Source organism: Nothoprocta perdicaria, unplaced genomic scaffold (assembly GCF_003342845.1).
Source record: "Nothoprocta perdicaria isolate Ctin4 unplaced genomic scaffold, notPer1 scaffold_15, whole genome shotgun sequence".
In the NCBI taxonomy this organism is placed as follows: Eukaryota; Metazoa; Chordata; class Aves; order Tinamiformes; family Tinamidae; genus Nothoprocta; species Nothoprocta perdicaria.
In genome coordinates, this window is record NW_020454649.1 from 358,901 (window position 1) to 382,986 (window position 24,086).

Here is a 24,086-nt window from a genome sequence, read left to right on the forward strand (position 1 = left end):
TCAGTGGCTGAACGATGTCCCCCTGTACAGTAAGGCATATCAAATTCCCACTGAGTCCTGCAGACAGAAAACCCATTAAATACCAGGAGGATTTGTATACGTGAAATAGGAAGAGAATACAGCCTTTTAACTTGGCATTTTTAATAAAAATCAGTCATACACATTCTTCAGCATGCTATTATGAGATGYTAGAGATACAAACAGTAATAGCATCTTAAACAAGACCTCATAACATATGATTCTGACCAAAATCATTTTATGTTATAGATTGTATATTACTCATTTACAAACCCACAGTAGACATTCCAAGAACTTAAAACTACTTTTCTATCCTTAACTGAGATGCCTATTACCATAGAAATATGGATACAGTCCAGTGATAAATGCTGAACTAATGTCTTCTTACAAGGGGCAATTCTCCCTTCCCCATCTCCCATTTATCTGGAGGTAACTGCTCCTCATCTAGCTTCTCAATTAGCTAATTCAGCTAATGTGACAAAAGCAAAACTTGCACAAGAGCAGGACATAGTCAGGACAAGTCTGTGAGCTTGCCCAGTCCATACCACAATTTAACTGCATTTTAGAAGACAGTTTATAAAGTTTGTTAAAGGTCTTTTCAGAAGAGCCATTCCAAAATACCGAAGCTTAAAGGAAAACAGAAGCAACCTCAACCCTCACATGCTCTAGCCAGAGCAATAGTGGGGTTGGGGAATTTGAATCTTCAGAAATCATTTAATACTTAATGTCAGCTTTACCTCCAGTTCTCTGAGGTAGTTAACGGTTGTTTCTTGTCTCATTAGTATTACTAGGTCATGTGGGTTCCTCAAGTTCATTGGCGAATCCACCTGCAAGACAAGTCAACAGTCCATCAGAGTAGACAATCTCCAAATTATACCCATAATCTAGAAAGATGGGAATTTAACACCATTCAGGTCCAGTTTGTCTGTTCAGAAGTTTTCTATCCATTCAGCATTCACAGCATGCCCAATTTTTTCATCTGTATTCCTACATGCCTACATTCTCCAGCATTGAGGTTGGAGAATCCAATACAACCCATTCTTTAGTCTCAAACCTGTTCTAGTTTATTCAGCCACACACACTTTTWAGCCTAACAGACGACTAAATTCATCATTCAAAAAACATCAAGAGTGCTTATGAGCAAAGTATTTAGATTCTCTAAATCAAAACTGAAAAAAATCTGTTTAATAGCTTTAAAATTCCTCTGTCAAGTCCCTCTCTCGGCATAAAGGACTTKAGCTTCAAATCAGCTCCTTCGTGGCACCAACCTGCCAATGAGACTTGCAAGAGTCTATTGACCTGCGAATTAACAAGGAAGTAAGTGAAGGACACGGAGAAGCAGCAAAGCAGGACTGAAAGTGCTGGCACAGAGAGGCTCGCTGCAGCCTCCATAGGTTGTGGCACAGGGCAGGCTGCCCCCAAGGTGCCCGCATGTCCCACCTWCCCCAGCCCCTGGGTGAATCCCACAGGCACCAGCACTGCCTTCCTAAGGAGCAAAGCCCCAGCCTTGTCCCGGTGCTAAATCGGTTCTGCTGCCCGACTACAGCGGGGAAGTCACCCCAGGCAAGAAGGTGCCTTTATGAAGCCTGTCTGCTTACATCACCTTCTGCTCCAGAAGTCTCCTGCACACACGTGTGTGATACAAGCCAGGGAACTCTTGCTCTTTTTCCAACTTTCCAAGCAACTCAGGCACATTCCTGAGACTCTCTCTTCCTACAGAGGGTTGCCGGCTGCCACAGCCCTACCGAAGACGCACTGCTCATTTCAATGTCACCTGCCAAKAGACTTAGTCTTGGGACAAGTTCGCTTTACTCTAAGTCAAACAAGAACCTCAAATCAACCTTCTTTTGACTACTGACCATTAAGCCTGTCTTACAAGCCTCCTTACTAAGCAAGGACTCCATCCCCTACAGCAAAAGCAAATATCTGCCTGTTTCTGCTATCTCCCCACAAACCGATGTCACTTCTAGCTAAAAAGGTATTCTTGAGTTCAAACCAAAACTTCAATTGCTTTTCTTAGGTTGGAAACATTTTGGAAAGTGGCTCTTTAGACAGTCCAGATTTGCAGGAAAAATGCACTTTCTTCTCCAAATCAATTCCCTTGCATCACCAGACAAACTAAAATATTAGGTACTRTTGATGCCAGTTTATTTTTACATTATGAATTTGGAGATTTCAGATTTAGCTGTTGCCAATAAAAGGTAGCATCCATGACAATCTAGAAAATGATAGTTGAAGTATTAAAGAAGTATTAAAGTCACTGAGAGCAGAACGTGGGAGGTGACCATCAGCTCCTCCTTCAGTGCCAAACTGCACCCACCTGGCGACGATTTTTTGCAGAATGCAACTCAGGCAACACCGCTTCAAACGCCTTCCCTGCAAGGTGAAGGGAACCAGCCCGCAACTCTTTCAGAATCAAAATGACATTCACAGAGAGCCTCTGTCTACAGCTTGAGATGAAATAACCTCCTAAGAGGTAGTTGTGAATTTGGGTGTGTTTGGGTAGTTGGGTGCTATTTTCCAATCCAAAATGCTGGGGTGACAGGCAAGTGATGCGACGCGTAACAAGTGGTTCCAAATTCCTATGAACTATGGTTGACAACATGATGGCWTGAAAAGAAATCAAAGTGAATGTGGCAATAAATCAGCAGTGTCCTTGGGTTTATTCATAAGGTTATGTCAATTCACCGGGCTATTATATTCAGTCACAAGCACCATATTTTTCCTCAGTCTTTAGGTTTTCACTTCCAGATGAGACCCCAGTTTTTCCCCAGCAAATGAGCACTTCCTAACGATCAACGAGATCCTCACCCTATTAGAACAGTGACTTTATCAAATAGCCTCAGCAGCCATGACCTCTCTTGAAGACCAAGGCAGTAGCTAAACATGAAAAATTCCAAAACCAAAACTTYAATAGTAAATCTGACCTTAGATTTACATTTAAATTTGATCATTTCTGATGCCAGAAGTTCAAAACTTCAATTTTAACAAGCTATTAAAATAAAGACTTTATTATCAGCTATTAGAAGTAAGGACCATTTGAGGAGCAATAATTTCTGAAAGAGAATTTGATTGGAAAAATAAACCTCATACATCTGTCCAGCATAGATGTTTACAAAGCAACCTCGATCCTGCACATTCAAAGCATTCTTTCTGATAGCCCATAAAAATGAACAGGACATAACATATCCATCCTCATMCATTTTAATTTATACATTTACAGTATGAAGACATTACAAGATTATGATTGAGGAAATAACAATTTGCWGTGGAGCTGAATGCTTTTTACATGACACAAACCAGAATGGATTCTTAATTGAAAAGCATAGCAGGTCTTAGGGTTTCATGCCTACAAATGAGAAGAAAAATAAATCACATCAGCAGGCACCATCGTGGAGGAGGATGGTGCTTGGGGCTTCACCCAGTTTGCAGTGCAGCTTCCTGAGCTGCTTGGGTTAATTCAAAGCCACCCTGCTSACAATTGGGAGAATCCTCCCTTTCCTAACAACCTGCAGTCCCACAGCTCCCCTGAGAACCCGATCAGCCAAACCAGMTCCAAAGCAACCACAGATGAAAGATTTAACAACGCATTTCCAGGCAAGCCAGCAGGCTGCTCTGAACGGACCTCAGGGGAGCATCTCATCGCGTCGCTCCTCGACACCACGATCACACAGCTCAGGAGCTGGAGGCACAGCCTTCCTCTCCCAGAACCAGCCCAAACTGTCACCAAGACGCACGGTTGTTACTGCTGCTCACAGCACCCTGCCAGCCCAAGCACCTTCCTTCCCGTGCCAGCYGTTCCTGCCGCTGGACAGGGACAGGGCTGCTCCGCAGGCTGTGGGCAGCGCCGCGCTGCCAGGCACCCATCGGCTCAGCCCACATCAGCGGGCCAAGACATGACAGAAGCCTCAAAACTTGGCTCCCCTGCCAAAGAATTCCTCAGTCACGCAATATATTGTCAAAATAAAATGTATTTAATATACATRCGCATACCTGGAGGATGGTTCTGGATTATACCCTTTCTTCATGAGAAAAAAAAAGTCTAAATATTACTAAAATATTGCAGAGTTCAGAAAATACCAGTTCAATTCAGCCCCATGTCATGCCTGTGTTCTTACCCACACATAGGCTTCCTCTGTTTAACAGTCACCTTGCAGACTTACCTGTTTGCACGGTGAGAATAGTCCCAGCTTCAACAACAAACTCAAACTACCACGACTGGCTGCACCAGAAACATTCTGCATGAAGCACCGGATGATTTCTCCTTTCTTTGTGCCTGTTGCCTTTGCAAAACTCATCTAAATCCCCATGGCACCACTAGACAAAACAGTAAGAACACGAACAGAAGAGCAACATTTTAAGGAAAAGAAAACCCATTATATCCACACGGGTGCAGAGCCCACAGCTGCCTGCTGTCTCTTCGCACAAACRGGGTGTGTTTAGCAGCTTGCATCCACCACTGCACAAGTATTTGCAAACTCCCACCGCGGCTGCTGCTTCCTGGGACGTGCAAGGCCAGGGCCGAGGATTTTGTGTGACAAATCCCAGCTGTGTCTGAAGCTGCAGCTTTGCCTTTATGCAACATGGCAAGCGGCAGGGCGGCGCTTCACCCTTCCTTGCGGGCTCTCGTAACAGCGAAAACCAAAGGGGTGCTGGAATTCAGCCCATCTCCTGGAAAGTTTGAGGAAGTTTCCATAATGTTCTTCCGGGATGCAATGAAAAAGTAGCCAGTTTGCAGGTTAGTTAGAGCCTCATAGAGTTTAACATAGTCTTGCAAGCCAGGAAAAAAAAAAAAAAGACGCTTGTCCCAATTTATTTATTTATAGCCCCAAGTATCTGCCCTGTGGCACAGCAMCATGCTCACCCACTCTTCCTCCAAAGTGCTGAAGTTCTGACTTTCAAGGTGAGATGTCTGAAATGCAAGGATCTGACTTCAAGCACAGCAAACAGGGAGAAGGGAAAAAGGAGTGCTRAAAAGCCTTCATTGAAGCTCAAAGGGCTGCTGCAGCTTCAGCGCCCAGAGCGTGCCAGCAAACGGCGTGTAGGATAAGTGTGCTCTGTTCAGCTCGGCCCGAAGGGGAAAGTTTCGTTATGAAGCACAGTCTGAAATGATGCCTGGTCACCAAGTAAGCTAAAAACCTGACTCAGCAAGAAACACACTGCGTCTGTGCGGCAAAGAAAGCCACAGCAGACGACTCAAACCCTTCTGCCCTGCACGATACCTGTGTATCCCAAGGCCTCGGGATAATTAAACGTGGGAGGTTTGTGAAACCTTCCGCTATATCTTTTTCCTTGCCATTTAGTTATATTGTACTGGAACGTAACTTTAAGTTAAGGTTGATGAATATCTCAGTCAACTATTTTAGATAYGGCCTTTTGAGGAAATGTCACTTAACTGCGAAACAGGAACACCCGAACAGGAACTGTTAGTGCCTGTGTGTGCGTCCCAAAAACTGTGTCACACGCAGTAGAAGGTGACAGAAAGAGACTGTGAACAACCCCACATTACTTTATTACTTGATGCCACGGTGTACAGCGTGTTCCTGGTACCCGTTTCATAGGCCTCAACCGGTGGGTCTGGCTCCTTTCCTTTTCCGGCAGCTCCCGGGCTAACGGACTGGAACTCTTTGCAGTCTCCTGCATGAGAAGGATGTAAAGCTCACGCTGGCTGCTGTCAGTAGCTGGTCCCCGGCAAAGGGGACACATCACGGCCCGTGTGGAAGGCTGCCGAGCGCCCTGTCTGCGCCCCAGTGCCAGGCAGGCCATAAAGCAAAACGGCCCACGGGCACTTAGGGCCCACGGGCACCTGGGCTGAGCCACGCGGGGAGCGCCAGCAAACGCATCCCGAGGGCCTCACAGGGAGACGGATCCAGAAGGGCGGCGCTGGGCTGCTTTACAACAGGCAGCTGTYGGAAGGCTTACAGCTGCGCAGGCTGCTGAAAAAACAGCACGAGCTGTTTTGTTAAAAAGAGCTGAGCTGCAGGAAAAGCAGAAATTTTCAGTGCTTGTAGTACTTCAGCTGTACCCSAAACAAAGTTTGGCACTGTACAATAGCCCTGCTCAACACGCATCCCATCAAGAGAGGGCACCAGCTGCGAACCAGCACACGGCAGGGCTACGTACCCAAGGGAGGCAGCGTTCCCGCCCGCAGGCCYCCGGCTGCATTCCAAGCCAGTTCCCAGGCGGCTCTCCAGCCAGGGCTCACTGTGCACGGCAGCCGGCGCGGTGCCGGCCACGCACCCCCGGTGCATCCCAACGGGAGAGGCGGGATGGCGCCCGCGGCACAGGAGCAGCCGGGTCCCCGCCGCCTGCTCACTGCCAAAGCCTGAAAACRTCAGGTGTTCTCCTGCTCAGATCCCAGAAAAGCATAAAAAAAAATTACTGTAAGATACCTAAAGAATTCAAACTGGGATCCTTATTTTTTTCAACAAGCGATGACAAAAATAGAATGAACAGTAGATAAACCCATGGGTTCCTTGGTTAACCTTTAAAGGAAAAGGATTTCAAGCTGTGATATATTTTTAGAGGAGGAGTTTTATAGGATGGTTCTAATGTATCAGCTTTTCTTTAAAAAACAAAACAAAACACAACATAGCTTCAGGTGAGAGTGCAGCTTTAAAYGCAAAAGAGAAGGCAGGTACTTGAAAGAACATGTTTTTTCCCAGGCTGGCTGACTCGGCCCTTTCTGGCTTGGATGGGCTCATGCAAACAGATGCCTGGGCTGCTTCGAGGCCGCCCTTTCACCATGAAGCTCAAAGATGGGGAAAGGACACCAGGGCCCAACTGCAGCCTTCAGCACGGAAAAGTCAGGCTGGAAAAGTTGATTCTTATCCTGTCACTTTCCCCACTATGAGAGAAGCACGAGGATACCAAAAGAAACAGGATTTGGCTGGGAGGCCAAAGCCACACGGACCCACACCAGGAGCCAGAGTGAGGAGCAGCCTGTGCCTGGAAAGAGCAAGATTGGCACCTTCCAGCTTCACAGACGGAGCCATCACCGGGAGAGAGACTCTGGATTAACCCGGTCGCCATCTCTTGGGGCATGACCCAAGGCACTGACCGATGCCTCAGAAATTTCCCGCCCAGCTTCCCACGCTGAGGTCGAATGACTTCCAGCGAGCAGCCCTAGGCCCAAAACAACCGCYGGCCTCTTTGCACACACTCAACTGCAAACACCTTTACAGACGACTGTTTTGGGGAAGACACACTGTGTAGGCTGTTTCAGTAAGTCTTTTTGCTGGTTTTAACACACAACAGAGTCTTCCCTGGGCAGCACTAGATTTCCTGTGTTCCCTCGATGTCGGGGCAGAGCCTTCCCTCCAGCGCGGGCCGCACGCCGCGTTCTCACCCTCGCCCCGACGCGCAGCCGGCTCCGCGGCACGGGCGCCCCGAGGCACGGGCGCTGCGGTAGCCAGCCCCGACGCCACCGTGAAGCGCCTCGCCTCGGGCACGCGCGCACTCCAACCTCCACCAAACCCACAACCGCCTCGCAGCGGCAGCTCCTGCACCAACCTTCCCTGTACCAAGCAGGGACGACGCCACGCTCCCCACGTGTAACTCGGGGAGGTCGGTGCCCGCGTGGACCTTGCTCTGCCATGCTTTCCAGGCCATCTCCACCAGATGTCAAACCAACAGCACGCAAGGAACAAAGCTTCTTGCCAACGCAGATCCCATGCCAGAGCCTCTCTGCTCCTGGCAACACTTCCTCAGTCCTTCTGTAGTCATCTGGATGGGAGGTTCTTCACTTCTTTTAGCTTAGTTTCTCAGAAGTGGCTTTTTCAGCATTTCTAGCAGTCCGGCAGGCACATGGCAAACTCTGTACTCCTCCCTGCTTGCCTGACTTTGTGTCCATCAGGTCCCAACGTGTGATCTGCAGAAGCTCCTGCAGGGGAGATCCCTCTGCTGCATTGCAGGAGCTGGTCCTCACCGCTGAAGCCACCAGTGAGAGCGCTGGCCGCGTTGTGCGTAGCCTGTGTCACCTCCTCACTGCCCGCCTCTCCACAGCTTTCCCTTCTCCTGAAGGACACAGCACCTGGGCACAGTGGCTAGTCCCCATCCTAGCACACAAGGACAGTCTAGAACCTAGGGTGTATCACTCTGAACTTTATACCAGGGCTTGGCAAATGAAGATGTTTTTAAACGTACACCGAGCAGATATCATCTCCCCCAAGAGACTCAACTGCCCTGACCTTGGCAGTGCAGGAATTCACATCTGAAGGTGGACGGAAATCAGAAGAAGATACACTAACTGATTCAGGGAGTGACAAATTAGACCTAGAAACAGCCACCAAAATAGATAAAACTTGATGGCTTTCTCGTTACTGCAACAATTAAATGCTATGTGCACAGCTGGGAATCATTTTGCTTCATCATTCAGAAATGCCTCCTAGAAACTGGAAGAGCAAGGTCTGCTCAGCAAGCACTCTCTCCTCCTCAATGAGATCTCGGTGATATCCTCAACACTGCTAGGTCTGCCCCAGCTTCGGCACCTCCGGCAGGGCGTTGGAGCGGCGGGAACTCCAGCTAAATCCCTCCTCAGGGACCCGGGACGGGGCGCCCGCGCGGGTGCGGGCGCCAGGCTCGGGGCTGCGCACGCCGAGGACACGGCGGGGTGAGACACGAGCTCCTCTCCTGCCCGCCACCAGCTCGGGCTGCTGCGCTTTGGAGAGGGGCCAGGGGCCGTTGCCGCTGCTTCCAGCTCTGATTCACAGCACACTCTGGAAACAAGGAATATAATTCACAGCAGTAAACTTCAAGCTGAAGGAAGCCACTTGTCACCRATGCTCCTCCGGACATCCACGGCCAGTGACTCATTTGGCACAGGGAATGTCTGACTCTCACTATCACTTAAGCTTTGCCCACATCTTAATCACCTGGGCCTCTTTCAAATAACCCGCAGCAGTCCAAGTGACAACTAATCCTTCCTTCTATAAAACAGGGGCAATCTCCTTCTTAGGCAAAGGCTAATATTGCTGAAATTAAATGGGTGCTACTCCAGACCCCACTCTTAGTCACAGGTAGTATCAGCCACTTGGGTTCGACACTGCTGGGCTGGAAGGGTTGTGAGCAGCAGCGCAAGGTCCGCGGGTGTCCCTCAGGGACCAACATGATCCTTAAACAAGCCCTGTTGAGGCAGTTACTAAGGGCCCAGCCCAGGGCGGGGAAAGCCCTCAGCCACCCTGCAGCCTGCACAGAGCGCTGCGCGAGCTGCAGCGTCAGGAGGCACCCTCAGGAAAGGGAGCTCTGCGCGAGCTGCAGCGTCAGGAGGCACCCTCAGGAAAGGGAGCTCCCTGCACGGGCAGGAACCTCATCCAGGTCAAAGCAAAATCCAGCGTCTGGGACGGAACAACCCCGCGCAGCAGCAAGGTAGGGGCTCCATGGACAGCAAAGAGCTTTGCAGAAAGGGTCCTGGCGGAGCAGCAGCTAGGGGCGAGCAGTGACACAGGCTGCAGCACTGGCACTCAAACCTGGGCCGCCACTGCAGCAACAGGAACTAGCRCAATGCATTGTTGCTTTTGAGCCTGAAACAGGAGTCCAAAGTACTGTGGGAGAACAAAGGAACCGATGCAACAACACTGCTCCACAAAACTGCAGGAGATTAAKGACAATGCATAAAGAAACCGTTGGGGTGGCAGGGAACGCTCCGAGAGCAGCGGAAAGGCCGGACTCTGCACTGAGAGCTGCCCGGCCAAGGGGKCTGCGAGACGCACGTAGAGCCCAGCGCCCCGGCGCTGCACAGAGCGACAGCAGCTGCCGAGGGACCGAGCTGGAAGCCTCTGTGATGAACAGCAACGTCGTGAAAACASCRAAAAAATCACACAAAGGGGTGCTCTGCAAGAACATTTTTGGTGCATGTTCTGCTAATAAGTAACTAGGCCTTGGTGTTAAGAGAAGCACTGCTCAAATAGTTGGGGACATGGGTTAGTTACCAGCTCAGTGCTTCACAATTAYCAGTCACCTCATTACCAATGAACAGATGATAACCTCTGTTGTCCAGCAAAAGAAAGAGTTATCTGCTGTGTCTGTAAGAGCTAACAACAAGAACAAACCAGAAAACAAAGCACTKATAACAATGGTGGAGTTAGTTCTGGAAAACACTCACTCTTCTCACTCCCCAGATTTCAAGTGAGAAAAGACACTATCCAGGGGTGCTGTTTGGGGAGACACCGCCGGTCAGCGGGCAGGTTTGGGCGCCGCTCTCCCACAGGCCGCTGGCCGAGGCGCAGGCAGGCGCTGACGCGGAGCCCGCCGCGATGGRGACGCCGCACAGCGGGGCCCGGGCCGCCCGCCCGCCCGCGGGGGCTCCAGGCACCGGAGGGAGCAGCCCGGCGGGGCCCGGCCGCGCCGCCGCGCTCACCTGCTGCTGGATCTTGCCGTCCTCCGTGACCACCCAGTGCGTGGTGGCGGCGGCGGGGCGCGGGCCCAGCGCCAGCAGCGAGCACAGGCCCAGGGCCCAGCGCCAGGGCGCCCACGGCCGCCGCCGAGTCACCGGCACCGGCACCGGGCCGGGTCCCGCCCCGCCCCGCCCGGACCCCGCCGCTGCCGCCGCCATCTTCCCCAGCCCGGCTTCCCGCGCCACCCGGAACAGGAAGCGCGCGGGCGGCCATTTTGGGAGGGGAGGAGGCGGGGCGGGAGCCGCCCAACGAGGAGCCGAGCGGAATGAGCGCGGGGTGTATTCCAAAGGGGAACGGGCACAAWCCAGGAGCGCGGCTCCGCAAGGGCTCCCTGCACCGACACGGAGCGGTGTGTGTGTGTGTGGGGAGCAGCCCTGGGCGCTGCTGCGGCCGCTGCTCAGCGGATGGCAGTCCGGCAGCGCCAACTCGCTCCAAGCGCAGCGAGAGCAGCCGCCAGCGCCGAGTCCCCACTCGGAATAAACCTGCGCAGGGGCTTCGGGAATGAGTTTGAAGAAGCTCTCAAAACACTGTGCAGGCGCAGGTGCCGAAGGGCCGTTCATCAGCCACCTCGTGCCCTGGCTCGGTGACCTGCTGAGCGCAGTTTGCGCTTCAAAAAGGGTCTTCCGCGCGGTGGGCGCAGCGCCCAGCGCGAGCAGAAACCCAAAGGGCCGCTTGCTCCCGATCCCAGCGAGGGCCGCGCTGCGGAGCGGAGCCGACACCGCTACCCCGTCACAGCCCGGCGGCCCGGGCGCCAACGCGGGCGCCCAGCCCGGCGTCACACGCTGTTCTTCACAAAAACACCGGGAAACGCCGAGGGAAACGGCCGCTCCAGGGCTCGCCTGCGCGCATGGACAGAAAAGGGCTGGAGAAAATGAATCAAAAATAAAACCCTTCACTCCTCTAAAGCTATTTTATTTCACATGAGCGTGCCCTGGAACACTTATTAAAATTCTTTTCCTTTGCCCCCACTTCTGTCGGCTACTCTTTACAATGTTCAATGACCTGAGAAGTAAGAATTTTAAGTGGCAAGAAAACATATTAAAATGATAATAAAGCTTTGTGCTCTTGCATTGTATCTTCTGGGTGCACACCAGTAAATTCTAATCCCAATTTGCTATAAAGAAAATAGCATGGAATCTTTTTCACCTGAATTAAACTACATAGCTGGATTTTTTCAATGTTACCCAAAATATGGTTTTATTTATATATTTTTAAATGCAGTTGTATTGGTTAAAAATAAAAAAAAAGCATCTAGTGCCAACAAACCCAGAAATCTGCAATACACAAGAAAGAGCCTGGTACTGCTATGGTCCAGCTCTGGTTGATGAAGCTTAATCACTGCATCAGTCTTTTCCCACTCCTGGAATAATCCTAGTCATTTATTGTTGTGTTCTTCCTGTTCATTTACTTAAATTTCACGGCCTAAGTATATGCACATATTCATATTAAACATTAAAAATTCATTTGCAAAACATCACTTTTGCATTACAATGCACGGAGAAGAGTAAGATGTGCAAAACAAAAAACACCACAATCGCCACATCTCTAAGTAAAGGGACTGCTTCATGCTACAAGCAAAAAAAAAAAAAAAAAAAATCCACCCATGTTGCAAACTGTAGAAATCCAGCATTTGTCTCAGTCAATTTAATTATAAAAAGGAAATAAAAGCTAATTTAACAGTGATGCTCTTCTCCACATATTGCAAAATATGGTTACAGATGAGGAAAGGATTATTTCAGCTGCTAAGCTTATCTGACGTGTATCTCTGTGTAATCATGCCTTTCCTGTCCATTATTTATTACATAAACTCAATTACATAGTTTCTGTTATGCAGTAGCTGATTTTTAGATTCTATGCAAGCTGTCAAGTGCAGCTATCGATAAAACATCTACGCTGTTTTCAAATTCTGAATAAATCCTGAAGACACTTCAAAAATAAGAACCCAAAACTGCTGACTGTAAGCATCCAAAAATACAGTTGTAGTTTCACTATGGACAAGTTGTAGTCCGTTAGAAAAGTAGATCATACATACAAAGGTATAAAGAACATTTAAGTCAGTCTTAGTGGAAGGCAGTCCACAAAGGGAGCGATACCCCAGGCCATCCTTTGCTGAGCAGGACTTGCACCTCAGCCGCTCTAGCCCACAGAAGATGTCACGGTCTATTCAGTAGATTCTTCCTCTACTGCGATTGCCACGTCCTCCCCAGCCTCTTCCTCGTCCTCCTCGGAAACCACCTCTCTGCTCTGAAAATAAAAGCAGAAATATTTATAGACTTTATGTTGCATACAGATGACAACTGAGTCACTGTGACTAGAGGTACTGATGGCCAATTTAAACCTCTGAGGGTGATACCCCCTACTTAGCATCAGAAATCTCCCCCTTAGGTTTTAATGACCAACACACCTCACCRACTGTAGGTCAGGATAATCAAGGTCTCCAAGCTCGATCTTCCCAAGTACTAATGCTACCACACGCAACAGTCCCACTACTTTAATACTTGATCTGGGCTAACGTATTATGACAGAGTTGAAAATTAGCCAYGAAAGGACTTTGTTCCACTCTCTAGTTCATCCTTTTGTCTGGTAACATAACAGGCCACGATAACCTCAATCTTACATGCTTGTTGAAATTGCTCCTAATTAATTTTCAAGTGATGGAAAACCACAGCTCTGTCACCCTATCTATCCTAACTATTAAGTCATCCCAGGTTTTTCTTCTTTTAAGATTTTTCTTCTGGACTGGTATTTTATTGCATCCAAATTATGGATCCTACACTTAGCTGGACAGCACCCAAAGTATTCGGATGCTGTAGGAAGTTTTTTGTTTCTTTCCATTAAGAACAAATCCAATCACACTGGCAGACGCTAGAAATCTCTGATCTTTGGAGAACCTGACAATAAGGTTGCCTAATGACGTTTTTTCCCCAACAAAACTTTCCCAAGCAGCCTTACTTACCATAGGAAAAACTGCCCAGGTTGCTGCTGTATTTTCCACTGGGAGGGTTGTATATTTGCCTGGCATCCCGTTTTGGTCCTGCTGGAGATTTCTTCGGGGGTGAACTTGAGGTTGTATCTTCGGTTGTTCTTTTTTGACTGAGAGAAGAAAACAAAAATAGAGATTTTCATCCCTGTAGTGACAAGTACAGCAGTTCAGCCTCAAATATTAACAGTTATAAGCTAGCAGCAGCTAATGAAGATGCCTTGGAAGAGGCAGTAAGCTAGTCTCCAGGTGAATAAATATACTGTATCTCCAAAGCAAGACTAAAAATATAACTCCACAGCCTTAACTCCTTTCAGGATAGGTGGTACCTTTGCCTGTGAAGCTCACGTGCTGTGTATACTATATATACATGCATAGTTTGGGATATCAATTTTGCAAAGGGTGTTTTTAAAGATGGCTGKTTTTTTTKKTKKTTTTTTTTTAGTTTGTTTTATAGAAAACTTACCCTGCATCTGCCTTCTGTACAGGTTTCCAGGACAGGGTAACTGTACTTTTATAGGAAGGAGGAATGTGGAAGAGATCCTACAAGAGGCAAAATCAGTTAGTTCATTCTATGATTAAATTCATATCAATTACATCTCAAGATTTCAGTTCTCTACCAAGTTTCCAGAATAATAGTTATCTTACAACTTCAAACCCCATACTTTTTTAAGCCCCATGACAGAGGGAGAAAAGGGCAGCAGATAACTTAGTTCATACACCTTACTTGGAAAAGTGAGATGTATATTAAGAAAATAGCCTCTCACTCTAAATAGTATCCTTTTTTTCTCCCCTCAAATTTAGGTGCACAGAACATCTTTTAGTGAAGGGGAGTTGGGAAGCGAGGCAAGAAAGGCCAGCTGTGGAAGTCAGCCGACTCCCAAAAAGGCTGTTAAAAGGAATCAGGGTGGTTTGAAGGGCTCTGCATGGTGGTCTCTTCACCCTGTGGAGAGAAGGGTCCTGCACAGCGAGCAACTTGCTTTGCCTCCTCCTTCCTTCAGCCTCTTACTTACCCCTCCTATTCCTACAAGAAATGGCAATAAGAAGGTACAAGGCTCATCCCAAATCCACAGACCCTTCCACAGTGCTTCCTGCTAGAACTGGAGGTAGAAAGCTGGAAAACTGCTGCTGGAAAGGGCCTCAACACTCCTCCTAAGCAGCAGCTGCTAAGGCAGCAATCTGCAGCGTACAGCTTGGTTCACACCTTTACATTCCCGTTTTCTCCTCAGATTAGCCTATTGCATAGATTTACACTGCTTCACAATATTAAGACTTACCTTGATTAAAACATTAATGTTATTAGTTATTTTCAAGGCAACCACTTTAATCTTGTTCTGTAAAAGAGAAGAAACAACCCTGAATGCCAGCTCTTCTAGTAGTCAATAACTGTTTCAACTGCATTTGATGAAGTCACAATATTATACTAATTATTCTTCCCGGTAAATTGCTGCAGCAACAGTGAAAGGTGTCCGCACTGCTGAGATTTCAGTAGTTTTTAGGTTTTTAGAAGTTTTACATCTACTGAAAAAAACAGCTRATCGTAACATTCCCATGCACTTCCCACCTACAGTTTCTCTGCTAACACAGAGCAGTTAAGCCAGAGATTGGCACACACAGAGCAGTTTAACAAAATGACCAGAAACTAAAAGCCCCTCTTAGAYTGCAAGACCCAGTGTGAGGTATGATATAGTTGCACATTAAGATTTTGTCCCATTCCCTCCTCCAGAGGTGGCACATGGACAGTGACACTATGAGTGATGTGTCCACAACATGCACAGCTTGACACTCGCTCAAGTCTGTGAAACAACTGCCAGCCAGTAGATACAATGAGCATCAACACGGTATCGGCCTGAAGAACAACTTCCATAGGTGTATTTATTATTTTGTAGGTTGAACACGTAGGGGAAGTCTGGCAACACCACAACATCTCTTACAGGAGGCTAACGCTCTGCATCTGCTTCACGTGCAGGGCAACACTTACCAGAAATCTGCACCTGACACCACAACTTTCCTACCTGCAGACCTGAAAGAYGCCCTCTGAAATCAGGCATCACAAGCACGTTCTCCTGCCATCACACTGCAGTTACATCTTTATGTGCTGTTTTCAAGTAATGCAGGAGTGAAGCTCAGGAAAATACTGATGACAGCATTAGCCAGCCAGGTGCTCAGCTTCTCCACTACAGCTTTAACAGAGCTTCCACACTATTTACTGCATTTTTGATGATCTTGAACCCGGCCAATCTGCTGTACCCAAAATCTATGAATTTATTTCTAGCTTCTTTGGATAATAATCTGYGGTGTTATCTTTTAATGCATGTCTGACGGCACCCAACAACACATAGCTCAGCAATTCTGCACTAATGAATATTAAATGCTAATACTTGACCATGAACCTATTTGCAGAGAAATACAACCAAGTCTTTATGGTGCACAAGTGTAAAATGCCAATTGACTCTACTGTCATTCTGCACATCTTCCTAACAGTAACTTTTCTATCCAGTGAAGTTGTTGGCCAAGTTCATACTGGTCGTCTAAAATACAGAGACAATTTAAACATGTTTAAAGGGAAAATGGCTGTCAGGATTACTTTTTGCTTCACCTCCTTGCACTGCTAAAAATGATGACACACCATTAATGTGTTTTATTGGTTATTTTAGCAGGTTTAGTTAGAAAAATCAGAATTTCTGGGAAATACCTCCTCTGTTTTCAAGGCTTCTCCAGTTTTTCCTTGAAGTGCTAGACGAAGCTGTCGAATGTACACCTGCAGTCCTCGAGCAAAGTACTGTAGCCTAAAAAGCACAAAAGCAAGTGCTTAATGCATTTTATACACATCTATAAAAATAAAAGCATAACCAAAGGAATTTGTAATCTGTTTTTTTTCCCTTTAAGAAAAATGCTCCAATTGATTCTTCCACAAGTCTGACTTGTGCTTGTCCACCATCCCAGTGATAGCAATTCTTCCATACTGGCCTCTCCACAGCCCCAGCCCCTAAAGCATTACCTGATTTTGAAGTCTTTGAGTTTCTCGGCATTCAGCTTGGCTGTGAGGAAGTCGGGCAGCTTGCGGCCCAGCTGGTGGAAGCTGTACAGCAAACACTCCACGTAGCTGAACTGCAGCTTGGGCTCCTCGTTGCCAGCGTTCTCCCCATTCTCTGCTTCCTCTGGAGGCAGTGGCATGTACTCCTAATGTAGGAAAAGCAGAACAGATATAGGAGGCACTTGGACATATCCTGGCAGTCCTCTTCCAGTCTTTGCACTAGAGGTTTTATTACTGCACCAGTGCTGCTAAATCAGGGACACATTTACTTAAAGTTAACACAGACACAGCCTTGGGTACTGGTCAACAGCAGTCACTCATGACTATAAAATTTAAACAGAACAAAGCCATTTGAGTTCACTGTATTAAAAACATTCTGCAGCGAATGTCTCTCTTTATATCAAGAAATGCTTTGAATTGCAAAATAATGTTTTTCTTTATGGTTTAGAGCTATTTCCGAAACAGCTATCAGGTTTTGAAAAAGAAAGGATAATGGATCAGATACTGGAAAAACAGATTAATGGTTAAAAAAAAAAACACCACCGAACAAAGCCCTAAAAACCTTAATCTGATGAAATACTTTTTTTTTAAAGTGTTTTATAAGAATAAAAATTGCATTAGTCTTACCAGTAGTTTATCAAACAGCTTCTTCAAGTTCGATTCAAGCTTTTCCATATCACCACAAAACGAGCTCATTTCAGCAAGAAGCTTCAAAACCTAGATATATGAGTAGTAGGGTTATTGTGTGTTAACTGAGAAGTATAAAGTCTTAACTCTCAAATCAAAAGAGATAATCGCATCATCATGGTTTGCTCAGTAGAGGCCAACTATCACAACTGAAAACAAACTATCGAAAACCCAACAACAAGGACAAGAAACCTTAACACAAAAACGATGCGCAAGGAGGAACACCCGTGGCCCATTCTCTAGGTCCTCAGGCAGAAACCCCGATTTCTGCCTACCCGAATAGGTTATCACTATTCAACAACTAAACAAAAGCCTTTTCTTCCATTCTTGCAGTCCAGCTCATCCTCAAAGTGAGACTCACAAAGATCTCACTTAAGCTGCATTGATTAACACAAGTAAAATTACACAGACATTAAACCACTCCCTTAGGAGCCTAATTAGCACAAGCYATGCAGTAATCACTTCACTAAATGCAAGGTGCTTAAAAGAAATTAACAGCAATATACAGATGATTACACTGATCTAGTTATTATATCCTTGCCTCAAAAGCTCAGGACAAATGACACATGCTTTGAAAGGCAACACTGAGTCATCTCTCAAAGAGGACAAGTATTTTTTTCTTCATGTAGCTATTTTGATACATGAAAATATCTATTTTAAAAATTGTTGTCTCTAAGATTCGTATTTTTAGAAGTTATATGACACTGGAACTTTGACTTACCTCCAACTGGATATCAAGACCTTCCACTGGTGTAGTCAAAGAACTGAGGTTTGGCAGCACGTGCTCACAGAAGTAAGTAACAAACTTGGTGGAATGAACATTTTTCTGCAAAACAGGCACACGTTACTCAGGCTCTTCTTTGAGTCTGAATGAGTTAAATGCTTTTCCCACCCCACTCTGTCTCCTTTACAAGTRTCTACCACAGAGCTACACCTTAATGCTTCCTTTAACTTCAGCTTCCATGATGCAGAGTCCCTTCCAGGGAGTTTAAACTGAAAGGCAGCCTGTAACATTGCCTGGGATTGCCAGTAACTGGAAGCAGGCCCTAAGTGCTGCAACCGCCTGACATGAGACTTGAGTTGATCAAGCCACATACATGAACCTAATTTGAGCGTCCTGTCATTTCTCTTACACTTAAGATCCAAAGTTGAGAGCACACAAAACCACTTGCTATTTCGGGGCTACGTGGRTGCCCTCCAATGCTCCAGCACAGCACAAGCCAGAGGTGGGAAGCACGGCYGTGAGTCATGCTATTCCCACCCCCAGCAGGCCATGCAGAAGCTGCAGCTCCGAGCTTGCCATGATGCTGCTCCTGCAAAGCGGGCGGATACGCACCGAGAAGAGCGGCACCGCCTGGCGCGTGCACTGCAGCAGCCTGTCCACACAGTCGGGGTCGCTCGGATTGAACGTCTGCTCCAGGTCAGCTTGCTCGGCCACCAGCTCCACTAGCTGCTGCCTCCCACTCACTGTCTGCAAGCTTTTTAATCCAGAGAGTATCTTCATGAACAGAACAAATTCCTCGCCGGTTACGTCTTCCAGGACCTTAATAAAACATCAGAAATGGTATTTTCATCGGGGTACCTTGCAAACCTCCAAGTCAAACCCACTTCACAGGAAAAGATTAAAAATCTACACTGAAAAAATGTACACTCTCACCTTCTTGGATTCAGTTAATATGAACTCTTCTACCTCCTTCGTCATCACCTCCTCAGGCAGGGTTTTAAGTTTTGTAGAGAGGAACTTGATGGCCCTCTCTCTCACAATATCTTCTCCTTGAAGAATTTGACTGAATAATCCTCCCAGGGTCCCTGAATGGTGAATAAATCAGTTAACACAAATTATTCTAAAATTCAGAAGCTAATCTTGCTATGTAAAAGATAAATTTGATGCCATAAGACTCCATGACATACTTTAGAACTGCAATATTAATGTGCTTAAGAACACAACTTTTCTTGAGCATTATTTTACTAATCTGTAGAAATGCAGATCCAGTTACTGAACAACATTGTTCTGGACACAAAACAGTGTCTCCAACTTCTGCACTATGCTAAGATGATGTAATTTCAGACTCCGTTCTCATCCCATTAGGCCCTGGAAAATACTAATAAAAGACATTTATAGAAAATTTGGTCCTTTACCTTTAGCATCCATTTTAAATATGCTGAGCAAAGCATTGTTCACCAAATTGAATTCCGCAGAATCATCTGTGGAGAGGAAAAAGAAAAAGAGTGAAGAAATATACCTCTTAAGTCCTTGACATGCACAGAAAGACAAAGAAGTCCAATATCATAAAAGGAGGATTCCATTCTTGGCATTTAACTATGAACTGCAACACAACTTGCATTTTTAATGACTATTAGACAAAGGAAGTAGCAAGTCATGACTATATAGCTGGAGGGATCAAACAAAGCCATCCTTCTTCCTTCTTCCCTTCCCCTTGCAGAAGCTTTAACACTGCGGATTTGATGCAAGGAAAATTCTAACTCAGTAGTTAAGTCATTTTAAAGAACAACTGAGTAGACAAGGTGACCTTTATTAAATGAAAGTAATTTCTTTTAAAACTTAAGTGATCTACAATATTTATAGGTGGGGAAAACAAGTTATTTTCCTCTTGAACTAAATGGAGACATCTGTTAAATATTTTGAACAAAAAAAATGCACTGTATCAAAAATGCTTAGACTTTTTTTTTTAAGTTCCAGAGCACAACATTAAAAAATCCAATAGCTCTTGTTCAGCAGGCAATCAGCAACAGGCTGTAACTAGAGTGCTTCTGTTGATGTTTTTTAATAAGGATGTTTTCACAGAAGTCAAAATGAAAAACTTTGAGGTATGTAAAAAAAGATTTTCAGTTGGTATTAGGATAACTAGCAACCATCCTACATAAGTGGCCACATACCCGTACAGTAAACATGACAGGGGAATAAGAAGCTTTTAAAGCAGGACGCAAATAATAGCAGGGCAAACTGCTCTGAAACAAACTAAATAAAGAAAATAAAGAAAGAAAATTCTACAGAACAGTTTCTCTCAACCAACAGACCCCACCATCACATATATTTTCGGGTGTGCCACGGGCAGATGAGCAAAGGAGCGACGAGCAGCCCCTACCTGACTGCAGGAGCTGGGTCAGGATGTCTGCCACGCGAGGCAGGTTGTCCCCGGTGGCAAACTGCGGCAGCTCCTTGATGGCCTGGCGCCGTATCTGTCAAAACAGCCAGTGTGGGGAGAAGAACACTTAAAAATAATGACCAAAATATCAGGCAGTTCAGTTGCTGGACCAAGTTTGACAGAAAAAAAAATCACTCAAAAATGTGTGATTTTTTTTTTTTTTTTTTTTTTTTAGTACCATACTTGTAAAGTGATATTCAACTGTCAAACATTAATGGCAAGTCAAATGTTATGTTTGCTATGGCAGTATTATGACATATTCATGTAGGAAAAAACCTTTTTTTTTTTTCTTAGGAGTACTGGAGGAAAGACAATTCAAACAGGACCTCCATTCACAAMATCAATCACTTGATCATCATCATCACCTCAAATAATAAAGTGATGCAATGTATTATGCCTTATTTGCTAACAGGAAGAATAATTTTACAGGAGTGCAGGTGGCAAAAATAAATTATAAGTTTTGTTCCCAAACGCCTTGCCAAAACCCTTTGAATAACCTCTGCAAACCATTCAGATCTGACCACCAGGGGTACAGCTTCTTTCACAGAAGCAGCAGCATCTCAGGACTTCCGTAGGACCAATACAGGCAGCATCACATCCTCATGGTTCTCAAGTGCGAATGAAATTTTCTTGCCTTCCAGTGGGATTTATTAGAATCAATTCCCATGAAGTGCTTTGAAAGGAAAAATGTGATACTCAAAGAACCTGCATCTAAGCTTCTCGCTACAGAGCTATTCCTTTGATCAATGAGGGACGTGAAAAGACAAATGAAAACTGATTTATCTTCCCATACCATCTCACAGTAGAATTTTCTACTGCAAGAATATAACCACACACTCTTTGGTCTTTTAGGTCTTACACAAGCCAACTCTKCTCTCCCCTCCTGAAAGATATATTTTACAGGAAGGGAGAAAATAAATAAGCCAACAAACACACCAACTTGCTACTACAAGGTTCTAGCCTCATCCTTACAGAAACATCTTCATCCTCACAGAGGTCCAACTGGGCATTGATAGCCGAGTCAGCCAACTCCGGAAAATGCTTGAAGAATTTAGGAATAAACTGGGCTGCAAGTCTCTTCTCCTTGGCACCTCCTTTCACACCATCCAAGATCGCCTGGTAAGCATCCTTATGCTGCAAGAGAAAAGATAAACAGCATAAATGAGAAATAGTGCAGTATTCCTAAAACAACAAAAGATTTTTTTCTCTCCCATACATTACTGGTTACCAACAGAAAGACATACCTGTAAAAATAGTCACACATGAGGATGACACAATCAGCAAGCAGTCTCCCCATTCTCTAATTTTACACTCAAGTGAAAAGTCCACAAATCACACACATGCCTTTACCTAAGTATGACATTACCATCTATATAAGTGAACTGTATTATATAAGCTTTATACCTAGGAGAAAAATTCTCTCTTCACCCAGTACAMCCCCATGGATTTAGCAATATTTGCCTCGACTGACTGTTTGCACTGTTGTTTGGTTTCCTCTACTTGTTCAAAAGTCAGCCCTAGGGCCAGCAGCCCTTGTGCATTCCCTGCCATCAGAGCCACCTGGGTGCAGAGGGCTACACAATCACCTTGGCTGAACCGAGGCAGCTYTTTGGGGAGTTTCTGGCTGTGTCCCAAGCACAGGTTACCTGTCCCCACACTGTGCCACTGCAATGAATCCRAAGGGCTTTACCACCTTCGGTGCTGCAAGGCATCTTTGGCAGCTATTCAAGCAGTTGACTTGGTACTGAAGGAAATGAGAGTTCTTAGGCAATGTGTTAACAGAGCCTGGATGAAAAGAAATTCATCTCCAGACGAAATAAAGAAACAAACACTTTAGGGAGGGAGTATGAACCTCCCTACCAGCTCCAGGTAGGGAGGCATTTCTGATTTTGTGCCCACAGGAATAAAGAATTCCTGTGCCACAGGAATAAACTTAAGAATAAACATACAGGTTTGCTGGGCCTAACTCCGTGTTTGGAAACTAAAAGGTAGCATTATCAGACACTACCGTAAAGTAGAATTTTGTACAATTTGTTTTCCTCACACACCCTTCTTCAGACAGTAAATTCAACCACACAAAACACTTTCTTTTGCAATTTGCAGTGTATTCCCAGAGCCATAAGAACCATCACCCCCAACCCCACAAGAAGCACATCCACAGTGAAGAGAGATACAAACTTATGAAATAACAGTCTGTATGAACTCCCCCTGARGCAAGCTGTGTTAAACACTCAGTACCAGTGTGGATTACACAACCCCTACACCAGGTTGGTAATTATTTATGTGGCCAGACTCTCAACTGAACTGGGAAGAAAAACAGTCCAAGAGATCAAAACGATGGCTTCTCAGCTGATCAACACTCCCATCCACCACTCCAAATAACCATCAATAACTAACCATCCATTAATTGGTTCAAATKATTTCCTGAACCAATTTTTAGCCTATAACATCCTGTGAACAATTTTAGCACGGTACTAAGTACTTCTTTACTTTAAACCTTCTTCCTGCTCATTTCTTTAATCTCCCATGTGAATTCTATGCACCAGGACTTACAATACCCTATACCCCTTCTTCAACTGACACGTTCCTGTTTGCAACCTGAGTATATCTGGTGTTTTTAATTATTTCTCTAATGCCACATGTTTGTTGTCCATATTGTTTTTCCCCTCCTCTTTGAATTTTACTTCCCAGTCCATATTGTTTTTCCCCTCCCATTTGAATTTTACTTCCCAAGAGAGTTATTTTAACTTTTTATAAGGAGAGTTCCCCTTTGTGAGGATAAAATAGAGACAGTAAATTGTAAATGGCATAAAACTGACAAAGAGCAACTAGTCACAGTTTTGAGGAATGCAAAAGGCATCAAGTAAGATTATAAAGGGTCACGTTTAAAGGAGCTGCTTCTTCCCAAGGGTCAATGAAGTCACGGAACGTTTTGTCACAGACCACGGGGACATGAGAAAACGGGCCAGTTAAAAAAGCTCCGGGTGGGTCCCATGAAGAGGAACCCGGCAGGAGCCGGGGGCTACCGGGATGCTCCGGTGCCAGGTGGCTCCTCAGGGCCATTCCCCAYGGACAGGGGCACTGCCATTCCTGCACCTTGGAGCTATCCCAACCACAAGGCAATGAGAGCCTATTTGTACGGTGGCACACTGGCACCACCTGGTTTACTCTACATCTCTCCCAGAAGCTCTCAGCAATTTTAGCTGCCTTTTTTGGCTACCACAAGGTCATGTTTTCATAGCAGCCATGTGCAGCGGTGCCTTCCTGCAGGAAGGCTACCTACAGGGGACTTGCTTGCACAAGCCCCATGGGAAGATGCAAAATAACAACAAAAAAAGCTTTCCAAGCCATCGTTGGTTGTCCTAAAGACCTGTGGAAACAGCCTTGCACTGCAGTTTCTAGTCAAAACCCCCTTGCTGGGCAGGTGGGCGTCGTAACTCGCCTACTTACCTTGTTCTCTCACACACAGGGCACCAGTGCCTGATTTTTTTTTAAAGAAAGCTACAAAAACATGCAAGCCTCACRCAATTCTGAAACTTTGGCTTCAATTCGCCACAGTGCTTTGCATTACCAATATATACTTAATAAGTATATTTATAATGCAAATATATACTTTTTTTTCTTCTCCTAATAATTAAGAACGGCTCAAGCAGCCCCTAGCCGTAATTCTACAGGATAAATTGCGCTGCTGGGAACCCCTTCCTCCGTTACCGGCCCGGCGCCAGAGGCCGCTGGCGGGGGCTCCTGCCCGGCCGCCCGCGGCCGCCCCGCGGGGCCCACCCCGCCATGCGCTGCCCTGGCCC

The 24,086-nt window shown here is 46.0% G+C and overlaps 2 protein-coding genes across 2 annotated transcripts in view; both read right to left on the bottom strand.

Moving 5' to 3' along the window:
* Positions 1–10,625, bottom strand: part of TTC17 (tetratricopeptide repeat domain 17) — a 44,417-nt gene extending 33,792 nt beyond the window's left edge. The window contains 3 exon segments of the mRNA XM_026034691.1: positions 756–845; positions 10,376–10,589; positions 10,591–10,625. Of these exon segments, the coding sequence (XP_025890476.1) occupies positions 756–845; positions 10,376–10,589; positions 10,591–10,625 (339 nt within the window).
* A 1,023-nt stretch (positions 10,626–11,648) lies between these two features.
* Positions 11,649–24,086, bottom strand: part of API5 (apoptosis inhibitor 5) — a 13,611-nt gene continuing 1,173 nt past the window's right edge. The window contains exons 2-15 of the mRNA XM_026034766.1: positions 21,512–21,527; positions 21,256–21,417; positions 20,224–20,317; positions 19,256–19,321; positions 18,774–18,925; positions 18,453–18,659; positions 17,838–17,942; positions 17,057–17,146; positions 16,394–16,575; positions 16,088–16,181; positions 14,670–14,726; positions 13,859–13,935; positions 13,369–13,505; positions 11,649–12,656 (exon numbers count right to left, since the gene is read on the bottom strand). Coding sequence (XP_025890551.1) covers positions 12,577–12,656; positions 13,369–13,505; positions 13,859–13,935; positions 14,670–14,726; positions 16,088–16,181; positions 16,394–16,575; positions 17,057–17,146; positions 17,838–17,942; positions 18,453–18,659; positions 18,774–18,925; positions 19,256–19,321; positions 20,224–20,317; positions 21,256–21,417; positions 21,512–21,527 — 1,519 coding nt within the window. The 3' untranslated portion in view covers positions 11,649–12,576. The remainder of the gene's footprint in view (positions 12,657–13,368; positions 13,506–13,858; positions 13,936–14,669; positions 14,727–16,087; positions 16,182–16,393; positions 16,576–17,056; positions 17,147–17,837; positions 17,943–18,452; positions 18,660–18,773; positions 18,926–19,255; positions 19,322–20,223; positions 20,318–21,255; positions 21,418–21,511; positions 21,528–24,086) is intronic.